This window comes from Chionomys nivalis, chromosome 15, assembly GCF_950005125.1.
Source record: "Chionomys nivalis chromosome 15, mChiNiv1.1, whole genome shotgun sequence".
In the NCBI taxonomy this organism is placed as follows: domain Eukaryota; kingdom Metazoa; phylum Chordata; class Mammalia; order Rodentia; family Cricetidae; genus Chionomys; species Chionomys nivalis.
This window is the reverse complement of record NC_080100.1, coordinates 55,490,762-55,510,402: the sequence shown is the minus strand read 5'-3', so window position 1 is coordinate 55,510,402 and position 19,641 is coordinate 55,490,762. Positions and strand designations below refer to the sequence as shown.

General features: G+C 39.0%; 1 protein-coding gene across 2 annotated transcripts in view; it reads right to left on the bottom strand.

Moving 5' to 3' along the window:
- Positions 1–10,732: 10,732 nt before the first annotated feature.
- Positions 10,733–19,641, bottom strand: part of Xrcc4 (X-ray repair cross complementing 4) — a 198,199-nt gene continuing 189,290 nt past the window's right edge. For both annotated transcript variants that reach the window (XM_057789572.1, XM_057789570.1), the window contains exon 8: positions 10,733–11,213. In XM_057789572.1, coding sequence (XP_057645555.1) covers positions 11,108–11,213 — 106 coding nt within the window. In that variant the 3' untranslated portion in view covers positions 10,733–11,107. The remainder of the gene's footprint in view (positions 11,214–19,641) is intronic.

The window sequence follows — 19,641 nt, the reverse complement described above, 5'->3', positions numbered from 1 at the left end:
CAGAATTCTTCTCTCAAGGTATTTTTTGAGGATGCGTTTCAGAGGGTCATTAGAGAGGGAACTGGAGGGAGAGGAATCGATGGAAGGTAGGTCTGCTGGCTTTAGAAGGCAGGAACAGAGCCTTTAGTGAGGAAACTTAAAATTTACTAGAAGAGGACAACTCTGCTCTATGGCTTCTCATAAACACGTATACCTGAGCAATCAAGGTAATCTTAGATTTAGCAGACAGCTGATAATTATTTTGTGGTACCCTCACTACAAAAATGGAAAACTGTCTTTCAGCTATTTTTTAGATTCTTCTGTTGAGAGTTCTCTGTTTAGGCCTGTACTCCATTTTTTTTTGATTATTAGTTCTTTTGATGACCAATTTCTTGAGTTCTTTGTATATTTTAGAGATCAGACCTCTGTCTGATGTGGGCTTTGTGAATATCTTTTCCCATTCTGTAGACTGCCGTTTTGTCTTATTGACTGTGTCCTTTGCTTTACAGAAGATTCTCAGTTTCAGGAGGCCCCATTTATTAATTGTTTCTCTCAGTGTCTGTGCCACTGGGGTTATATTTAGGAATTGGTCTCCTGTGCTACTGCATTCAAGTGTACTTCCCACTGTCTCTTCTATGAAGTTCAGTGATACTGGTTTTATGTTGAGGTCTTTGATCCATTTGGACCTGAGTTTTGTGCATGGTGATAGATATGGATCTATTTTTATATCCAGTTATGCCAGCACCATTTGTTAAATATGCTTTCTTTTTTCTATTTTATATTTTTTTGCTTCTTTGTCAAAAATCGGGTGTTTGTAGGTATGTGGATTAATATCTGGCTCTTTGATTCAGTTCCCTTGGTCCTCCTGGCTGTTTTTATGCCAATACCAGGCTGTTTTCAGTACTTTAGCTCTGTAGTAGAGTATGGAGTCAGGGGTTGTGAAGCCTCCAGAAGTTCCTTTATTGTACAGAATTGTTTTGGCTATCCTAGGTGTTTTGCTTTTCCATATGAAGTTGAGTACTGTTATTCTGAGATCTGTGAAGAATTTTTCTGGGATTTTGATGGGGATTGCATTGTATCTCTAGATTGCTTTTGGTAAGTTTGCCATTTTTACTATGTTAATTCTACCTACTGAAGAGCATGGAAGATCTTTTCATTTTCTGGTGTCTTCAATTTCTTTCTTCAAAGATTTAAAGTTCTTGTCATACAGGATTTTTACTTGTTTGGTTAGAGTTACTCTGAGATATTTTATGCTATTTATGGCTATTGTGAAGGGTGATGTTTCTCTGATTTCTTTCTCAGCCCATTTATCATTTGTGTAAAGGAGGGCTACTGATTTTTTTAAGTTAATCTTGTATCCAGGAACATTACTGAAAGTGTTTATGAGTTATAGAAGTTCATTGGAAGAATTTTTGGGGTTGCTTATGTAAACTATCATATCATCAGCAATAGTGAGAGTTTGACTGCTTCTTTTCCTATTTGTATCCTCTTGATCTCCTTTTGCTGTCTTATTGCTCTAGCTGGGACCTCAAGAATATATTGAATAGATATGGACAGAGTGGAAAACCTTGTATTAGCTCTGATTTCAGTGGGATTGCTGTGAGTGTCTCTCCATTTAGTTTGATGTTGGCTGTTGTCTTGCTGTGTATTGCCTTTATTATGTTTAGGTATGTTCCTTGTATCCTTGCTCTCTCTAAGACCTTAGACACTTAAGGAAATACTCAACATCCTTAGCCATCAGAGAAATGGAAATCAAAACAACTCTGAGATTCCATCTTACCCAGGTAAGAATGACCAAGATAAAAAACACTGATGACAACTTATGCTGGAGAGTATGTTGGGCAAAGGTAGCACTCCTGCATTGCTGGTAGTAGTGCAAATTGGTACAGCCCTTTTGGATATCAGTTATGGCAATTTCTCAGAAAATTATGAAAACAACCTTCCTCAAGACCCAGTAATACCACTTTGGGATATATACCCAAAGTGTACTTAATCATACCACAAGGACATGTGCTCAACTATGTTCATAGCAGCATTGTTTTCCATAGCCAGAACCTGGAAACAACCTAAATGCCTCTCGACTGAAGAATGAATAAGGAAAGTGTGGTACATTTACACAATGGAATACTGCACAGAAGAAAAACATAACATCTTGAATTTTTCGGGAAAATGTAACATGAGCAGGGTCCTGTTTGTTGTTGGGGGTTTTGTCCCACCCGGTACCCCACAACTGTTTAGCCCCAAAGAAAATCACACATAGGTCTCCATAAATTATAAGCTGATTGGCCCATTAGCTCTAGCCTCTCACTGGCTAACTCTCACATCTTGATTAACCCATTTTTCTGATCTATGTTAGCCATGTGGCTCAGTACCTTTTTCAGTGGGGCAGATCACATCCTGCTGCTTTGGTGGTCTAGGCAGGAGTAGGAGGAATAAGCTTCCTCCTTCCCAGAATTCTCCTATTCTCTTTGCATCATTTCTACTTCCTGTCTGGTTTTCCGACCTATATTTCCTGCCTGGCCAATCAGTGTTTATTTAAAACATGATTGACAGAATACAAACAATTCTCCTGCACCAGGAAAATAGATGGAACTAGAAAACATTATTTTGAGTGAAATAACCCAGATACAGAAAGACACTTATCACATGTACTCACTCATAGGTGGTTTTTAAACATAAAGCAAAGACAACCAGCCTATAAACCACAATCCCAGAGAACTTAGACAACAATGAGGACAGTAAGAGAGACTTACATAGATCTAATCTACATGAGAAATAGAAAAAGTAGAAAAAGAGAAGATCTTCTGAGTAAATTGGGAGCATGGCGACCATGGGAGAGGGTTGGAGGGGAGGGGAGGGGAGGAGAGAAAAATGTATAGCTCAATAAAATCAATAAAATTCAATGGAGAACTGTTGTACAGTTATGAGACCTAAACAGGGCACCAATAACTGCTGTCACAGAGCCTGAATCGAAGCTCCCAGAAAGTCCATCTCAATGACCTTTTATTTAGTTGAAATTAGAAAAAAGCAATCCACATACTCAGTTTTACCTGTTCACAGTTTTGCTTTTACTTTGCACTAGTTAGTGCATTTTTTCAGAATTCTGTAGCATGTCTAGAGGACAGAGTTTGTTGTTGTTGTTGTTGTTTGTCTGTGATGTTGATGGGCACTCTTGTTTGAGTATTATGACACAAAGTTGAGTGGTATCTGGAAACATAAAAGCCAGACACCAAGTGCATTGTTCGGTGCTTTATGTAGGAACTAATCACATAAAGGGCTTAGGTTAGCACCCTTCTGAAGGACAGAAAACATCATAATTTCCCATGACCCAGGGTAGAAAACCATCCCAGTGCTCCTGGAGCCGTGGAGAGTACACACCATCCAATGGAGTCGTAAAACATTTTATTTATCTTAATTTTTCCTCTTGTAAGTTTCCCTTATTTTCACAGAAACTAGGGTTTGATGGCCTAAATAAGCATGCCATCAAATTTCCAGATTCTGCAACACTCATTTTATTTTGTCCCTTAAAACCTCAGCAAGCTTTAAGCAGTTACTCAGAAGACCCTGCTGTAGGCAAGTACCCCAGCAGTTTGCAGACTCCTGAAACAGTTTACTCGAATGGAGGGTTCTATTGCCTTTTGAGGAGAGTGGTCATATGAAACAAATTTACTATACAGTAAGTTGTATTTCCTGAGGTAAGTAAGTTCCCATCTAAGGGCCTTGGAGTGCAAGTCCCAGGAGCTGTAATGCTTTTTGCACATAAGCTTACAAATGCTCACTGCCAATAGTTCCCCCTAATGCACACACAGTTTTAGAAATCTATTGCAGGAAATTCAAACAACATTGCGTTCCCCTTTCCTCACCTTTCTCAAAGCTTATACCTCTGGGTTTTTGTTAAAAGTTTAAAAAGATATTTAAGACTGCACTTTGGCCACCTTGTAAAATGAAAGAGTACATTGCAGAGGTTCTGAAGGTCCACACCAATGCTTCTATCAAGTCAGGGGCCTGCACTGCAGCACTAATTGGAAACATGTGTCAAAAATGCAGGGCAGAATTTTCAGCAATTCTTTAATTGAGTAGAATAAAATCAGAACTCAACTCACATTTCTTTATGAGGCCATTCTGTTGGAGCTGTTCTATTAGCAGGCCTGATGGATGACTCTGCGGGGCAGAGCTGGCACCTGCATCTAGGCTGCTAGGATGCTGGTGGTTGTTTTATTTAAGGCATTATTAATGGCTCTATTATGCCCTTAAGCAACGTTATAGAGGGCTTGGTTGCAAACGCTTCTCTGTTAATTACTTGAAGAATATTGATAGAAAGCCTAATTGTTTTCAAAACACTGGATAACCTACACATGGAAGGTTTGTAAATAGCTGTATATTAGAAGCTAAATTCATAAAGTCTCACTAACATGACAGCCTAAACATGACTGGAAGAAGGACACCAGCAAAGTGGACAGGAGAAAGACAGCAAGGCCTCAACCGACAAGACCTACAAGCAATGAAGGAATGTGAAAAGTGAGAGAAATCATCTTCCCCCAGGGAAGAGCACATCAATTGGCTATGCAATATAAAATGATCAGTCATGAAAACATACATGTAAGTAGCATTATACAGAATGGGCTGGTTATATGTATGTAAGAACAATTAGTTAAAAGAGAACTCATGCATTTGTAAGAGTATAAGGAGATGTATCTAGGAAGGCTTGGAGGGAGGAAAAGTAGGGAAGAAGCAGCATAATTACATTATAGTCTCAAAAATAAAAAAAATGCAAAAGTCATGCAAGAAGTAGAAAAAGTGTCTCCTCACACATTGTCCACTGAAGTCTGTGGAGATATAGGGGCTGGTTTTTGGCCCCTGCTCAGAAATGATGATAAAATTGTCTAAAACTCTCTGTTTAAATTAGAAACAAGACATAATTTGAGATTTTTAAGAGTGCTATTTATTTTACTGTTTTCTTGGGAGAAAGATACACTGTACCTTGTAACTAATGTGGGACCAAAATTCCAAGAAAGGTGTTAGGTCATAATGGATTTCCAGGCTTTTCATATAATTTAACATCCCCCGAATGACACCAGTGTAGCTGACTCTTTCCAGTGTCCTTTGAAATGACTAGATACTGAGTTGCTATCTCTGCACTAATTGCCTTAAGAAGCAAATGATTATTGCTTCCAATATCACAGTTCCACATCTAGCCTCCGGAAAGAGGTTCATAGAGATATGAATTGACAATAACAACAGCAGCAATCATTTCAGAGGTGCACATAAGTAGCATTTGATAGGAAATGAGGAGTCAAAACAGGATTGGGATCGATCAAAAATGTAAGCTAATTTTACCAGAACCTAACAACACTCCCAAATCATCCCTGAAGATGGATGGGAAAGAGTTTCTCTGTCAGCTGGTTTTCAGCTTCCAGATAGTTCAGTCTGTGCATGTTCCTGGGTCTGTAGCACTGTTTGATGATGTCTTACATGAGCTAGAAATAGCACGAAAGAGCTGCATAGCACGCAGACAAATCGGAATCCTTCGAGAGTGCGTGGTTGTTCGAGAGTGCGTGGTTGGTTGCGCCTGCTCTCATATTCCCTTTAATCATTTCACTCAGAACACAGATCCCAATCCAGTCACCTCCCTACTTCCCTTGAGAATTTCCTAGAGCCTGCCATTCACATTAATAGCTTCCCTCTTAGTAACAATTCAAGATTCTTAGTTGGTAGACAGTCCTTCCAACTACATGGGCTACATGAACTACACGGGTCCTTTTTGCTACAAAGTATTGATCATGCTACATACATTCCTCCATGCCTCAAACAGCACAGATTGCTCCTCAGACAAACTTGGAGGATCCTTGAAGGGAAGTTCAGAAACTTCACTTATCTCCTTCTTGCATTTCCTTGGGCTCCAATGCCTTCTCCCTGAGGTTTCATAATGAAATGGGAACATAACAGTATTCTAGGGTTGGAATAAAAATGAACTTCTGAAATGGAATTATTTGGGTGCTGGAAAGATGGCTCAGTGGTTAAGAACTCTCAAAACTCACATCAGGTGACTCAAAACCACCTCCAACTCCAGCTCTAAGGGATCCAATGCTTCCTTGTGGCCTCTACAGGGATGTGTGCTCATGAAACACCCTCTGTAACTAACACACACACACACACACACACAACACACACACAGAGAAAGATAAATAACAATGTTTTATATAAAAGTTTCAAAGAAAACACTCCTTTTGTCATTGTATTCTTTTTCTTTTTTCTCTATCATAACTCTCGCAGAATAGGAAAATCTTATTAAAATGAATAATCTGTGATAAACTATTGTACAAGCAAAGCTGCATTCTGGCTGGTAAGATAGTTCACTTAGCAGGTAAGAGTGCTTGAAGAGAAACCCACCAACCTGAGTTCACTTTCTTGAATCCCTGGTGGGAGGAAGAACCAATTTCCCCAAACAATGCTGTGACCTCTACACATGAGCTATAACATGCATAAGCTCATGAATAAACACACACACACACACACACACACACACACACACCGTGTAGCAAGTGGTTATTCATGTTTGACAGTAAGACTATCTGCCTACAGTTCTGCGGCCTAGAATAACTGCAGTGGCTTAGACAGTCAGGTTTCCCGAAAGTCTCACTGAAGTGGACTGGACTCTAGCCTACAGATCAGACTCCTTTATGATCTGCAAATCAGTAGAGGCCAGACATGGGAGACAGCATCTCCTGGGAAATTGCTATTTGAAATCTTTGGAAAATGTATTAAATTTCCTTGCTAGTTTAATCTCACGCTCCGTTTAAAGAGCCATTCAACTAACAAAACTACAGAAAGGGGCACATTAGTGTTTAACAGTATACTTACGTTGGAACTAGCTCCGAAAAGCGCAGGTGTCAGGGGCATGGCAGGCACTGCTTTCCCTCATCATTAGACTCCTTTGCTTCACTCTGCCATTTTCTTCAGGTCTTTACCCTTTTTAGCTTCCTCATCACTTACAAGTTGACTTCCCCAGAAAATCCATTTTCAGACAAGTCATGAAGCCAGGTTATTCCCTGGCCTCCCAGTCTTACCAATTCGACTAAGATTGTGAGATGGGCTGCACAAAACGGCATAAAACAATGTGTACCACATTGGTTAACCATTGGGCTGTGGCTCAAAATCCTTAAAATCACCATCAGTCAACTGCAGTAAGATTTGACCTCCTTCGGGAAATGCACTGGTTCTATACTTCTGCTTTTGACCCCAGAGCATGGGTCATCAGTAGGAACTGCAATGTGAGGGACCAAGGCCTCCAGGCCACCACTAACTGAAAGCAGCAAGGAATAAATAACTGTTTCTTCTTTCGTGCCCCACCGTGTGTAGTTTTGAAAAATCATCCAAACGGCTTCTTCCAAGATCCTGGTGAGAACACATTATGCCTACATGGCAGCCATCTTGACGGGGCATCTCTGCATTGCCTTCTCCCTTCCTGCTTCTTACTGTGTCACACTCCTGTGATGTATGGATAATATTCCTAGGAATATTATACTACCTTCATAAAAGCTCCTGTCTCAACTGCAGCTTTTGAGGAAGAGCACAGCTCAGAGACAAAGCCTTTATAGGAGGGTCTTGTATAAGCAGGTTCCAAAAACATTGTTTCAACTACCTGTGCTTGACTGGCTAGTATATCCAAGATCACCATTAAGTTAAAAACTCTCTATAAACAAAGCAAATGGTTCAAGATTCATATTCCTTCAACTGGAACTTAGGTCACCAAAATCGCTCCTGCTTTTCATGAAAAAAAAAATTCCCTATCAATATGGAGATGGGGGTGATTCTCTCCTGCAGAAGCAAGCATATTTAGGGACAATGTGGGATGAGAATTTCAGATGAAATACTTAAATAATAGAAAGAAAAAAATTAACAGGCAAGCAATAAATGCTGAATTTTATTCACATATTGGAGGAAAATCAGAAATCATGGATAAGTAAAAGGATCACAGGGCAGGGTAAATATGAGCCAAGTGTAACTTGGACAGTATTTGATACTGAGGAGACAAGAGAGTTACTGGTCTGAAAGAGAGAAAGAGGACAGTCATTTCAAAGACCCCTTTACAATTAGTATACAGAGAAAATCATTTAGGTTAAGTCAGAGAACATCTACAGAGAAATCTCATCTAAAAAGAACCCTGGTGAAAAACCTAAGTTCAGACAACAGCCATAAATATGTGCGGGGAAGGTCTTGTGGATGTCATCATTTTCCCTAACAATGTCATTAGATGAGGCTGAAATGTGACTATGTGTTTTCTGGGATTACTAACTCACAGGTAAATTGAGGATGATTACTTTGATGACAGATATTTGTAATGGATCCTATAAATGATACTGAGTATAAGGATGAGAGAGGCATGAAAGGATTAGAGCTGATTTTTTGGGCCGTGTCTAGCAAGTCTCATTGATCAGCAGTTTATTTTTTCTTTTCTTATTCTCAGGCATCCTAAAAAAGCCCCATGAATTCCGTTAATTATAGGGCAGTTACAGCTTTTCAAAAAATGGTCCTGTTTTAGGGTTCCAGGCTTTATTTACTGCAACATGAGTGCTATGGAAACAGGGAGCTTACCTGTGTTGCTCACTGTTTGTCACATCTCATGCCAAGAACAAAAACTAGCACAAATGTTCAGCGACTGCTTGCAAAATGAAGAGATCTAGCCTTCAGTTCTCCAGAAGGCCCAGTCCTGTACTCTGTGTACAACCTTCCCTGGGTAAACATTCGTTGACTTGAACACCCAATAAATAGTTGCTTGGCTCAAAGACAGAGTTCTGTATTTTATAAATTTGAATTAGAGGCCAGGATGCAAACCTTTTCAAAAGTAGATCTCTGACCTTTTAAGACTATATAAGGACACCTTTTCTTGTACAGGGACTTTTTGTTCTTTCTCTAATGAATCCTGGACTGTATCTGATGTCAGCCACCAACTTAAAAATTTTAAGCTGAATCCCCCTTCCAGAACTGAAATCCATTTGTCTTAGAATGAGGATACTAACATTCAAAGACTCATAATGTAGTCCTGCTCAGTTCTTACAAGTCCACATCTGTGGTCTCTAGAACACTTTATTTTAGAACACAGACAGTGGAAACCATGGGCTTAAACATAGCTGAACATGGCAGGATCTGAGTACCGTGTAGAGCGCTGTCTATGGAGTGCATGAAACAGAATGCCATGCCTTTCAGGTCTCCACAAGACATGGACAACCTGTATGTACCCTTTTGTAAACAACTGAATCAATGTGACACAGAAATGGATGAAAATATCCATTGGTCTACAAAGAGAAAATAAAAATTTAAAACTTTCAAAATCTGATAAACTTTATGGATGCTGTTGTTATTTATGCATACTGGTAGCATAATTTTAATTAGTTGAATACCATCCCATATTTAAAAGTCCCTTGGAGAGAGCTAATGTGCATACATCTTAGATTATCAAAACTTAACAGTAAAACAATATTCTCGGGTGGCTAAGTAAGTTTGTGTTTTAGAATTATATTTTTAATTGATAATTTATATAGTTTTTTCTTACGGAAACCATCAAAAAATTAAATTGTGATAAATTTTTTTTTAAAAAAAAAATTTTTCATAGCCAAGCTAGCTCATAACTCACTAGGTAATCCAGACTAGTCTTGAATCCATGGCAAATTCTCCAGATTTAGTCTTCTGAGTCATGGGATTATAGGCATAAGCTATATGTGGCAAAATGTAGGAAAATCTCTCCATATATATATATACAAAATATACATAAACACACATTTATATATATATATATATATATACACACATACACATACACATTTTATTGCACGTGTTTGAAACTCAAGAATAAAGAAATAAATATGAGTGCCTACTCATGTAAATTCAACTATTTTGGGTTTTGGGGACCAAAACAAACCAAAACAAAATAAACAAACAAACATACCAAAATACATGTACATGTAAGTATATACATATATACGTATGTATAAGTCTCTTTATAACTTTGCCTATTAACTTTGGAGATAAGCTATATAGATGACATTTAAATAACATAAAGCCTAAAGTGGTATTGGACAGTGATGAGCAGAGTGTTGAGGACTAAACCTAGAGTGACCAAGCATTTGGCTACTGAGCAGAGAAGAATCAGCAGAGAAGCCTAAAAAGTAGGGGGCCAGAAAAAAGAAGGATGCTGTTCCAAAAATCAAGAGGAGAAAAACAGAAGTGATGAGTTTCATCAAAAATGCAGATGACACGGAATAGACCCAATATGAGATTTGACAACATGCTGTGCATTGTAACTTTGATAGGAAGGAATGGGTGCTCAGCTGGAAAGAAATGATGACAGAAGGATAGGTTAGGAAGTAGGATGGTGAACATTAAGAAGAAATGTACCAGTTTTACTGGATTTAGATTTGACACGATCTTTGCTTTCAAGAAAAGCCTGAAAAGGTTATTTCTTGCTTATTTTGTTTTGGTCTTCCAAATGGTTACATTTACATATGTAAGTACTTCTTTCTTTATTCTTCAGTTAAATGTGATAAATTTGTTCCCTATTTCTTCCCTCTAAATCCTTCCACATACTCTTCAAGATGTTCCCTTCCTAACTTGGCTTTTTAAAATACCCCACTAAGGCCAATTAGTGCTGCCAGTGTGTGCATGGGTACGGGTCATCACTGGAACGTGGTGTGTCCATCAGTAAATGCTTTAGAAAGACAAGTTACTAAAATAAAAAAAAAAGTTCAGATAAATAAGGTTTCTGTAAGAACACAAACTTTTATTAACTATCAATTTTCAATTGTTTACATACAACATAAAGATCTATTTTATATGTGTCATCTCATAAGTTAAACTTTTCAAACATGTTTAAAGTACAATTCGAAAAAAACTGGTGACATTTAAATTTTTTTTTTTTACTCTATTCCCCAAATCTTCCAAGAGTCATTAGAAAGTCACAATAATACTTAAAGGAATATGATAAATGTGCCATTTGGAACAAAAGTCCAATTTCATGGGCAACCTGAATGCTTGAGAAAAATGTCAAGTTGAAAGCTTGTCTTTTCATTTGAAAGAACTGGATGAAGAACATAGCTTAATGAACACCGAAGTCGGGTTCTAGGGTTTGTATTTAATCAAAGATATCTTCTGGGCTGCTGTTCCTCAGGGTTTCTAAAGACATGTTTGCAGCAGCACCATGTTCTTCTTTCAAGGTCTGAGGCAGTGAAGGGGCAAGCCTAGAGGGAAAAGAAAGCCAGGAGAGTTATCTTTTAGGGTATTTTAAAATTTCTATTTTATCTTTACTTTTTCTTTTATTGAAAATTGTTTTCTTAAACCTTACATAATATATCCTGATGACAGTTTCCTTTCCCTCTGTACCTCCCAGTTTTTCCCATCTCCCTCCCGTCCATATCCACTGCCTTTCTGGCTCTCATCAGAAAATAAATGGCTTTCTAAAGGATAATAATAAAATAAAATAAGATAAAACAAAATTAGAACATTGGGTTAGGACAAAACAATGAGCAGAAGGAATAGAGCCCAAGAGAAGGCACAAGAAATGGAGACACACTCATTTGCACACTCAAGACTCTCATAAAAACACTAAACCAGAAGCCATTTAACACACACACACACACACACACACACGACCTGTAGAGTAAAGGGGGCAAAAAATAAATAAAGTTAAACTTAAAAAAGATACATTTAAATAACAACAGCAGAATGACTTGAACTTCCAAGGATGTCAGGAGGTTCATTTTCCCTTGGCTATCTACTACTGGGCATGCAGCCTACCCTTAAGAGTAGTTTGCTCCCCAAGTGAAACTCCATGGAGAAAACTAAATTTTCATTTGCAAGCAGTTTTCAATTAGACATAGCTTCTGGGTCAGGGGTGGGGGCATATGTCTGGTGTGAGAAGTCCTTCTGTATATGTGTTGCTTTTATTGGTTAATCAATATAGAAGCTGCTTGGGCCTATGACAGGGCAGAATAGAGCAAGGTGGGAATTCTAAGCAGAGATAGAGGAGAAAAGAAGGTGGAGTCAGGAGACACCATATAGCTGCCAAAGGAGGCAGATGCCAGAACTTTACCCAGTAAGCCATAGCCTTGTGGAGATACATAGAATAATAGAAATGGGTTAAGATGTAAGAGTTAGTTAATAAGAAGCCTAAGCCAACAGGTCAAGTAGTCTTTAATATATTTTCTGTGTGATTATTTTGGGTCTGGGTGGCTGGGGACAAATGAGCAGTCTCTGCCTACATGTGCCCACTTCTCCTTTCAGTTCTAGGATCCATCTGGGATAGACCCATGTGCATGCTGCCTCAGTCTCTGTGAGTTCATATGTGTATACATCATGTGGATTCAGAAGGCCTTGTTTTCTTGGTGTCTTCCATCCCCTCTGCCTATTAAACTCTTTCCCTCTCCTCTTCTGCAGGACTGAGCACTGAGAGGAGGAACTGGATGGAGACATCTTGTTTAGAGTTGAACGTTCTCAGTTCACCCTTCCTCAGCATACTGTCTGGTTGTGAGTCTGTACATTTGTTTTACCCATTAATATCCATGTTGTCTCTCAGCAACTGTTCTCTCTGATCACACAGCTTCACTCTAGTAGTCAGCTGGTCAGTTGATTAATGATGACACCATATCCTGGCACATGAGGACGAAATGTAGTTGTCTATATCATTTATAGGGTCTACAGTTAATCACACAGTAAGCTAAATTCTATTTAGATGCATGAGTACAGCTACTGGATTTGACTTCTATATGTAAACACATCTGTGAAACCAAGACAATATAGCCTGTTCACTCCATGACCACTGTGGCCAAGCAAACTGGGCTGGAGGATCACAGAGCTCAGTCAAAGTGAATTGGAATCCTTGAGTAAACCCTGCCAATGGTTCACCACTGAGCCTTGGGAAGCATTGCTCAATATTAACTATAGATGGCTTCAGGGGTAGATGTGATTAGATCAAATCAATTCATTAATAGAGGTTTCTCCATATTTCCAGCTTCAAAGCCATGCCTAGCCTACTACAGCTGAAAAAGTACAAGGTTGAAGTTAGGACATGTGGGTGTGAATTATGGTATGACTAGGCCAGCCAGTCCATCCAATAGGACTTCAGTTTTCCTTCCGTAAAACTGAGGTAGCATGAGCCTTAATAGTGATGTGAAGATTAAACTAGGTGACGAAAATGAAAATGCTTGTGAATTCCCACAAGACACACAGAAGCTGTTATTACAAGTGGCTAAATATTGAATAAAGTATTAAGATTTGTTAGTGGCAGAATAAAGGAATAACCAACTGAAATCCAGAAATATGGGCTGTGTATTATTATTTTAAAATCCCTGCACCTATATTTAGTTGCACAGATTATTAAAATTGAATTCACTGCCCAGTCCTCTTTGGTCTCTTGACTATGCACAATTAACCATGACTGGCTACTCCCAATCAGGGATGGGTCTTCATTATGCTAAGTAAGTCAAGGGCAGATAACCTGATTATGCCAAGATACTAGGCATTAACACAGTGTCAAGGTGACAATTACAACCCCTGGGAATTAACAGGAAACACAGATGTAACTATCATAGCATGTAAACAAGTATCTAAAATGTTCTTAATAAGAGAAAAAAGATACTATATAAATAGCAACATATCTTTTACACGTTTTCACACATATACACAAACATATACATGTAGAAACACACACACACACAAACACACACACACACACACACACATATATATATATATATATGCTTTCACACAAGTACACACACATATACATGCATGCGAGCACATACACACACATCTTTTTCTCTGGTCTAAAATGTATTATTTGCTTTTAGCTCTCTTGAGCAAAAAGAGGACTGAATTATGTCAATTAGGAAGCCAGACGTGGAAAGGCCTCTGCAATATTGTTCACTGTCTAGACACTGTACATACCTAGAAAACAGAGGTCTATCAATTCTGTTTTACAATATCAGCAGAAGAAAAAAGGATTACTCTGAAGGGACGAGACAGAAAGACGGAGATTCCCAGTGCTACACGTATAACTTCTGTCTGTGGAAAGCCTGGAACTGAAGAAACTGAGTTGACCTTTGTTAGGATCGCGAGCCATGACAGCGCAATCAGGATAGCACGTGACAGAAACGCACAATTCTCAGGTCTCATATCACAGCGAGTCAACAGAGACAGTTAAAACTCTGTCCACAGCGAAGAAACGTTCATCTCTTTTACAAGTGACAAATATTTCAGCGATGCTTTGTAAATTTATAGAAAACAGAAAGAACTAAGATGATTTTTTTCTGTTTTACATTTTTACTATTTAGGAGTTAGGTAGATTTCAGACAGTTCACTGTTCGATGATGGTTCCCAGGGGGAATTCAGAAGCCAGGATCAGGAAATCTTCATCTGGGATCAACTAACTTCTATGTGCACATTAAAACCATAGGGGAGGGGATACATAGCAACAAAACTCAGGAAAGGCATCTTCAGAGGAGGGCAGACATGGCCTCATCAATTGTCACTACAGTAAAAGGTGAAAGGGAAGAGATCTCCAGAGGAGGACCTGTTAAAGAGAAAACGCTTTGTTTTCCCTCCCCCATCATCACTCTCCCTCCAAGTAGATGACCAGCTGGTGTTTCAAACCAAGCTCTCTAAACTAGCACTGAATCTCCTGTTCTTCTCTATAAATATCTCCACCACAGCCAAAGCTACAAGGTCTATAGGAGCTGAAAAGACTGTCATGGAGGAGCTGAAAATAGCCAGAATTGACATCTCATGGAAAAGCAGATGTAATAAACATCCATAGGGACACAGATATATACTGTTGTGGACAATGAAGATTAAAATTGAAGAGACAGGGAAAGGAGCAAAAGGAAGCAGAGGAGTGACTCAAGACTGCACTAACAGCTCGAGTGGCTGCCACTTTCCCCAACTCTGGCTCTCACTGCAATGTTGACTGCGGAAGCTTACATTTTAGGTAAATTATTTCACTCATTATTAATTATCTGGAGCTGAGGAGAATAATCTGGAAGGACACTGTTAAGCTGAAGATTTATCATAGAAGGGCAGGCAATGTTTTTTCTCAGGAAGGAAGAAGTATTAAACTCCCAGATCACAGCCGTCACACATTCAAGTGCTGAACCACCACCACCCAGCCACCTCAGCAGGACAGCTGGAAGCAACTGTTCTGCTTATATAAAGAAAAAAATTGCCTACACAGTTAAACTTTGTTTTACTCTTTTTTACCCCTGGAGTTTGAATGGTGGCACATGAGTAACTGCCTATAAGAACATATACCACACACACACAAATACATAAAATACAACTTGAAAAAGCCAATCCTGACAAGAATTGCTGGGGCATGACAATAATCCTAGTGCATGGGAAGCTGAGGCAGTAGGAGCACATGTTTGGGGTGAGCCTGGGCTAGTTTACAGTTTACATATCAAAAGTCTGTCTCTAAAAGCAAAACAAAAAGAAGCCAAATATCTAATGGCTTGACTTTAGGATTCATCAGTTCAAGTTTTCATGAGAAAATCCCACAAAAACCAAAGGCATGGGGGGGGGGAGAAAGAGACCCCCCCAACAAGACACCAACAACAAAACTAAATCAAATGATAAGGTCCCTGCCAAGATCAGGCAGGCAGACCACTATCACACTGACTTTTAACACAGCTCCTATCATGCATTCTACAAGAACATTGATGAACTACCAAACTCAACTATGACTACCATTTAAATAAGATATTTAAATGATGAACTTAAAGATTTGATATTACCAATGCCACTAGTTTATTTTTAATATAGAATTAGTATATAGAGATATATTGGGTGTTAGGATGGGAAGAGTGGCTGACTGATTTCATGCTGACCTTATAAAAAACAAGGCTTCTCTGAAACAAATTAACAGACCGAAGCCTCCATGACCCAGTAAAAGCAGAGGCTCACGCTGTCTGGAATTCACAAGTCTAGACGTCATTTCATTGGCCTGAGAAAGTGAAAGAAGAGAAACAGACTCTCCTGGCAACTCAAGTAGCAAGCAAGAGAAACTATTCATTAGTTTCAATTAAATTCATAGATAACTTCTAATACAAACAACCCTGCTGTCTAAACATGAGCAAGAAGAGCACAGAAATGCCCTTTGGAATATGTGACATTGAATAAAACAAGAAAAAAAGAGTAACAAAAAGTAGTTATATTTAACCTTATAATGCACTTAATGATGTATAGACATTGCAAAAGGATAATTCTAAATATTTCATGTAGAGTGTTTCAAGTAAACATTTGAAAATAAGACTACTGGGGATCAGTGAGATGGCTCAGCCTGGAAAAGCTGTTGCCAGAGAAGAATGACGACCCAAGTTGGAGCCCTAGAACCCCATTATAAAGGTAGATGGAGAGGACCAACTCCACAAAGCTGGCCTCTGAGTTCTGCATAGAATTCAGTACTAACACCAACCATTAGCTAAACAGAGCCACAATCCCCAAGGAGGGAAGCACTTATACAGAAATTCCATAACAATAAATTGAACACTTGCTAAATGTCTGCGGATAAATAAACTGTTGTGGCAACCAAGCCCATTCTCAGTGGACTAGTTTACACAAGCTTTTCAAACCTGTTTTGTGTAGCGTCAGCTCCACTCTGTGTATTCACTGGATGGAACTGGCACAGGGATGTCTGCCACTGCTGCTCAGTGCACTCCATGGGAAACCTTCTTGGGAGGCCCCGCTGTATTTTCCCTGGCACCACGTTTGCCACACAAATGTTCCAGCGATTGCATGTATTAACAATGACAAATGAGTAAATCAGTGAGGTAGACGGGACGGAGGAGAAGACTAAGCAAAGTCTCTCAGTCCATGAGGCGGTGAATGTGGGAGGAGGCAGGCAGGCAACAAAGCCAGGGCGTTAGCCTACACTTTCCCTCCAAAGTCAACAGCACATAGGCCGCACTTGTTAATGAAGAACATTACTTAGAGTGTTTCCTCCAGGGGACACTATGATTCTCAGGAGGCCAGCATGAATGTGGAGATGGTGGGTCTCAAAAAGTTGTCCTGTGGGATGCTCTCTATAAAGGTAGGAGACATTTAGTGCAAATGTCACGAAACTATTTTCTTTCACTAATTCCTATAATTCTTTCATGGCAAGAGTCTATAACAGAAGGCATAAAATTTCTCCTGCAATGACATCTTTAAATAAAGTACAGAATAGTGTATGTAGAAAACTAAATTATATGTGTGTGTGTGTATAAATGCTTGAGTAAAGATGCTTCTGTGTCTAGAACAAGTCTGGAAGGTTCTGTGGCCAGAGATGGTAGATGTTTGATTTGGAAACAGGGATAACTTATATTAGATGGTCTCTTTAACTGCCAGTATGTATATATGTATATATACACACACACACACACATACACAAAATTATATTTTAAAAAGTGTTTTAAGAAAACAAAAAGAAAGCTTGTTTACCATGGTTTCCAAATGAGTCTGGTGTTGGGTGCTCTTTTTCTCACAATCTCATCCATTAACTTTCCAAGAAACCAGCATTTTCTGAACAGTCAACATTAACTTGCTTCCCTGAGAATACAATCTCTTGACTTGGACTCTAGAATTTACTAGTTTAGTGAAATAAAATGGAAATATAGAAAACGAGCTCCAGGCTAGGGAAGCCTAGTGCTGGAGTAGTAGAAACCACGTAATCAGATGGTCTTCTGAGCCATAGAAGGCAGTGATTTCTCATGGACCTAGGACCAAGGATGGCTTCCCTCTGGTATAGAATGTGCTGCTTTAATTCCCGTGGCTGATGCTACAATTCACATAATGTGGCACCTTAGTTAGAAGCTTTGGTTAAAATCAAGGTGTTGGCTGGATGGTGCTCTCCTTTGGAGGAGAGGGTGAAGAAGAAACTCTCTGAATTCTCCCACTTCCATCGTTGGTAGTAGGACACATCCTTACATCACCATCGCTTTCTAATTCCTTCCTTCCTTCCTTCCTTCCTTCCTTCCTTCCTTCCTTCCTTCCTTCCTTCCTTCCTTCCTTCCTTCCTTCCTTTTTCTTCTTCTTCTTCTTCTTCTTCTTCTTCTTCTTCTTCTTCTTCTTCTTCTTCTTCTTCTTCTTCTTCTTCTTCTTCTTCTTCTTCTTCTTCTTCTTCTCCTTCTCCTTCTCCTTCTCCTTCTCCTCCTCCTCCTCCTCCTCCTCCTCCTCCTCCTCCTCCTCCTCCTCCTCCTCCACCTCCTCCTCCTCTTCCTCCTCCTTCTTTTTCTTTTGAGACAGGGTTGCTCTGTAGCTTTGGAGCCTGTCCTAGCACTTGGCATTAGCTCTGTAGATCAGGCTGGCCTCTAACTCACAGAGATCTGCCTGCCCCTGCCTCCCAAGTGCTGGGATTAAAGGCTTGTGCAACCACCGCCTGCCACATCACCACTTTCATGCTGTGACGCTTTCATTTTCTCTCACTTTCCCCTCCTGATTCTACCACTTAGTGATTACCCTGGACCACCCTGGATAATCTAATATTACGTTTGTGCTTTTATATAGCCAGCTTATTTGCAACCTCAATTCTTGCTTCCACACAGTCAAACACATTCTCAGAGTCCAGGGGTTACAAATGCAGTCATTCTGGAGTAGAGTATTTTTCTGCCATCATTCCATTGTTCATTTTGTTAGGGCTCAATTGTTGCTTCAACCTACCAAGGTACATAGATTTCAAGGAAAACTGATTAGAACAAGTGACATAAGAACAATCCTATGTAAAGTCTAGAGGTAAAAAAGCCCTAGACTGGCTGAAAAGGGCATCTGACATATCGGGGAGTGCTGAAGGAGAGGGGAGAGGCAGGGAAGGGAGCAGAGAAAAATGTAGAGCTCAATAAAAATCAACTAAAAATATTAAAAAGAGAGATGACCCCAAAATTGTAAAAAATACATGTTGGGTCTTCATTAGAGATTATTGGAACCAGAATCATTGTCCCAGGCTGGCCAGAGTTGTTTTTACTTTAAATTATGAGTGTACACAGTGACTTATCTAAGTAGTTCTGGAGTTTATATATTTATATGCTGAAGGTTCATATTAGTATTTTCAGTTCCATTTTATTGGCATGTTTGAAAGAGGCAAGTTGTGTCTTTTAATCCTGTGGCTGTGGTCTCAACAGGAAATGCTGGAAAATTTCTAGGCACACACATCTTCAGAACCCAACCAACAGAAGACTCTAGAATACTGAATTTTTTCTTTCTTTGAGTCATTAAGTTATTGTTCTTTATTACTATTAAACCTTTTGACGTGTCAGTGAACATAAATGTCTTCTATTTGCCTACTGAAAAATAAGTCAAGCATGAAATAAAATCTGCTGCATATATCATATTCTTCTCAAGAGGTGGGGGATACCAGCTGAGTCTCTCAATAATCAATCAAGAAAGAGAACCAACCAGCAAAAATTAAAATAGTCAATAAAAAAAAAACCAACACTTATTTGAAATTACGAAATTCACATGCATATTTACTCCACAAAACCTGGACAACCATGGGTGTTTACTCATGGGAAATATTCACCTGAGTTCTCTAGTCTGATCATAATTACCTTTGAATTAACTTTAAATATATATATATGTATATATATATAAATTTTTGAAATCCTCCCCAAATATTATTCTATAAAAAACTTAATTCTTTTAAAT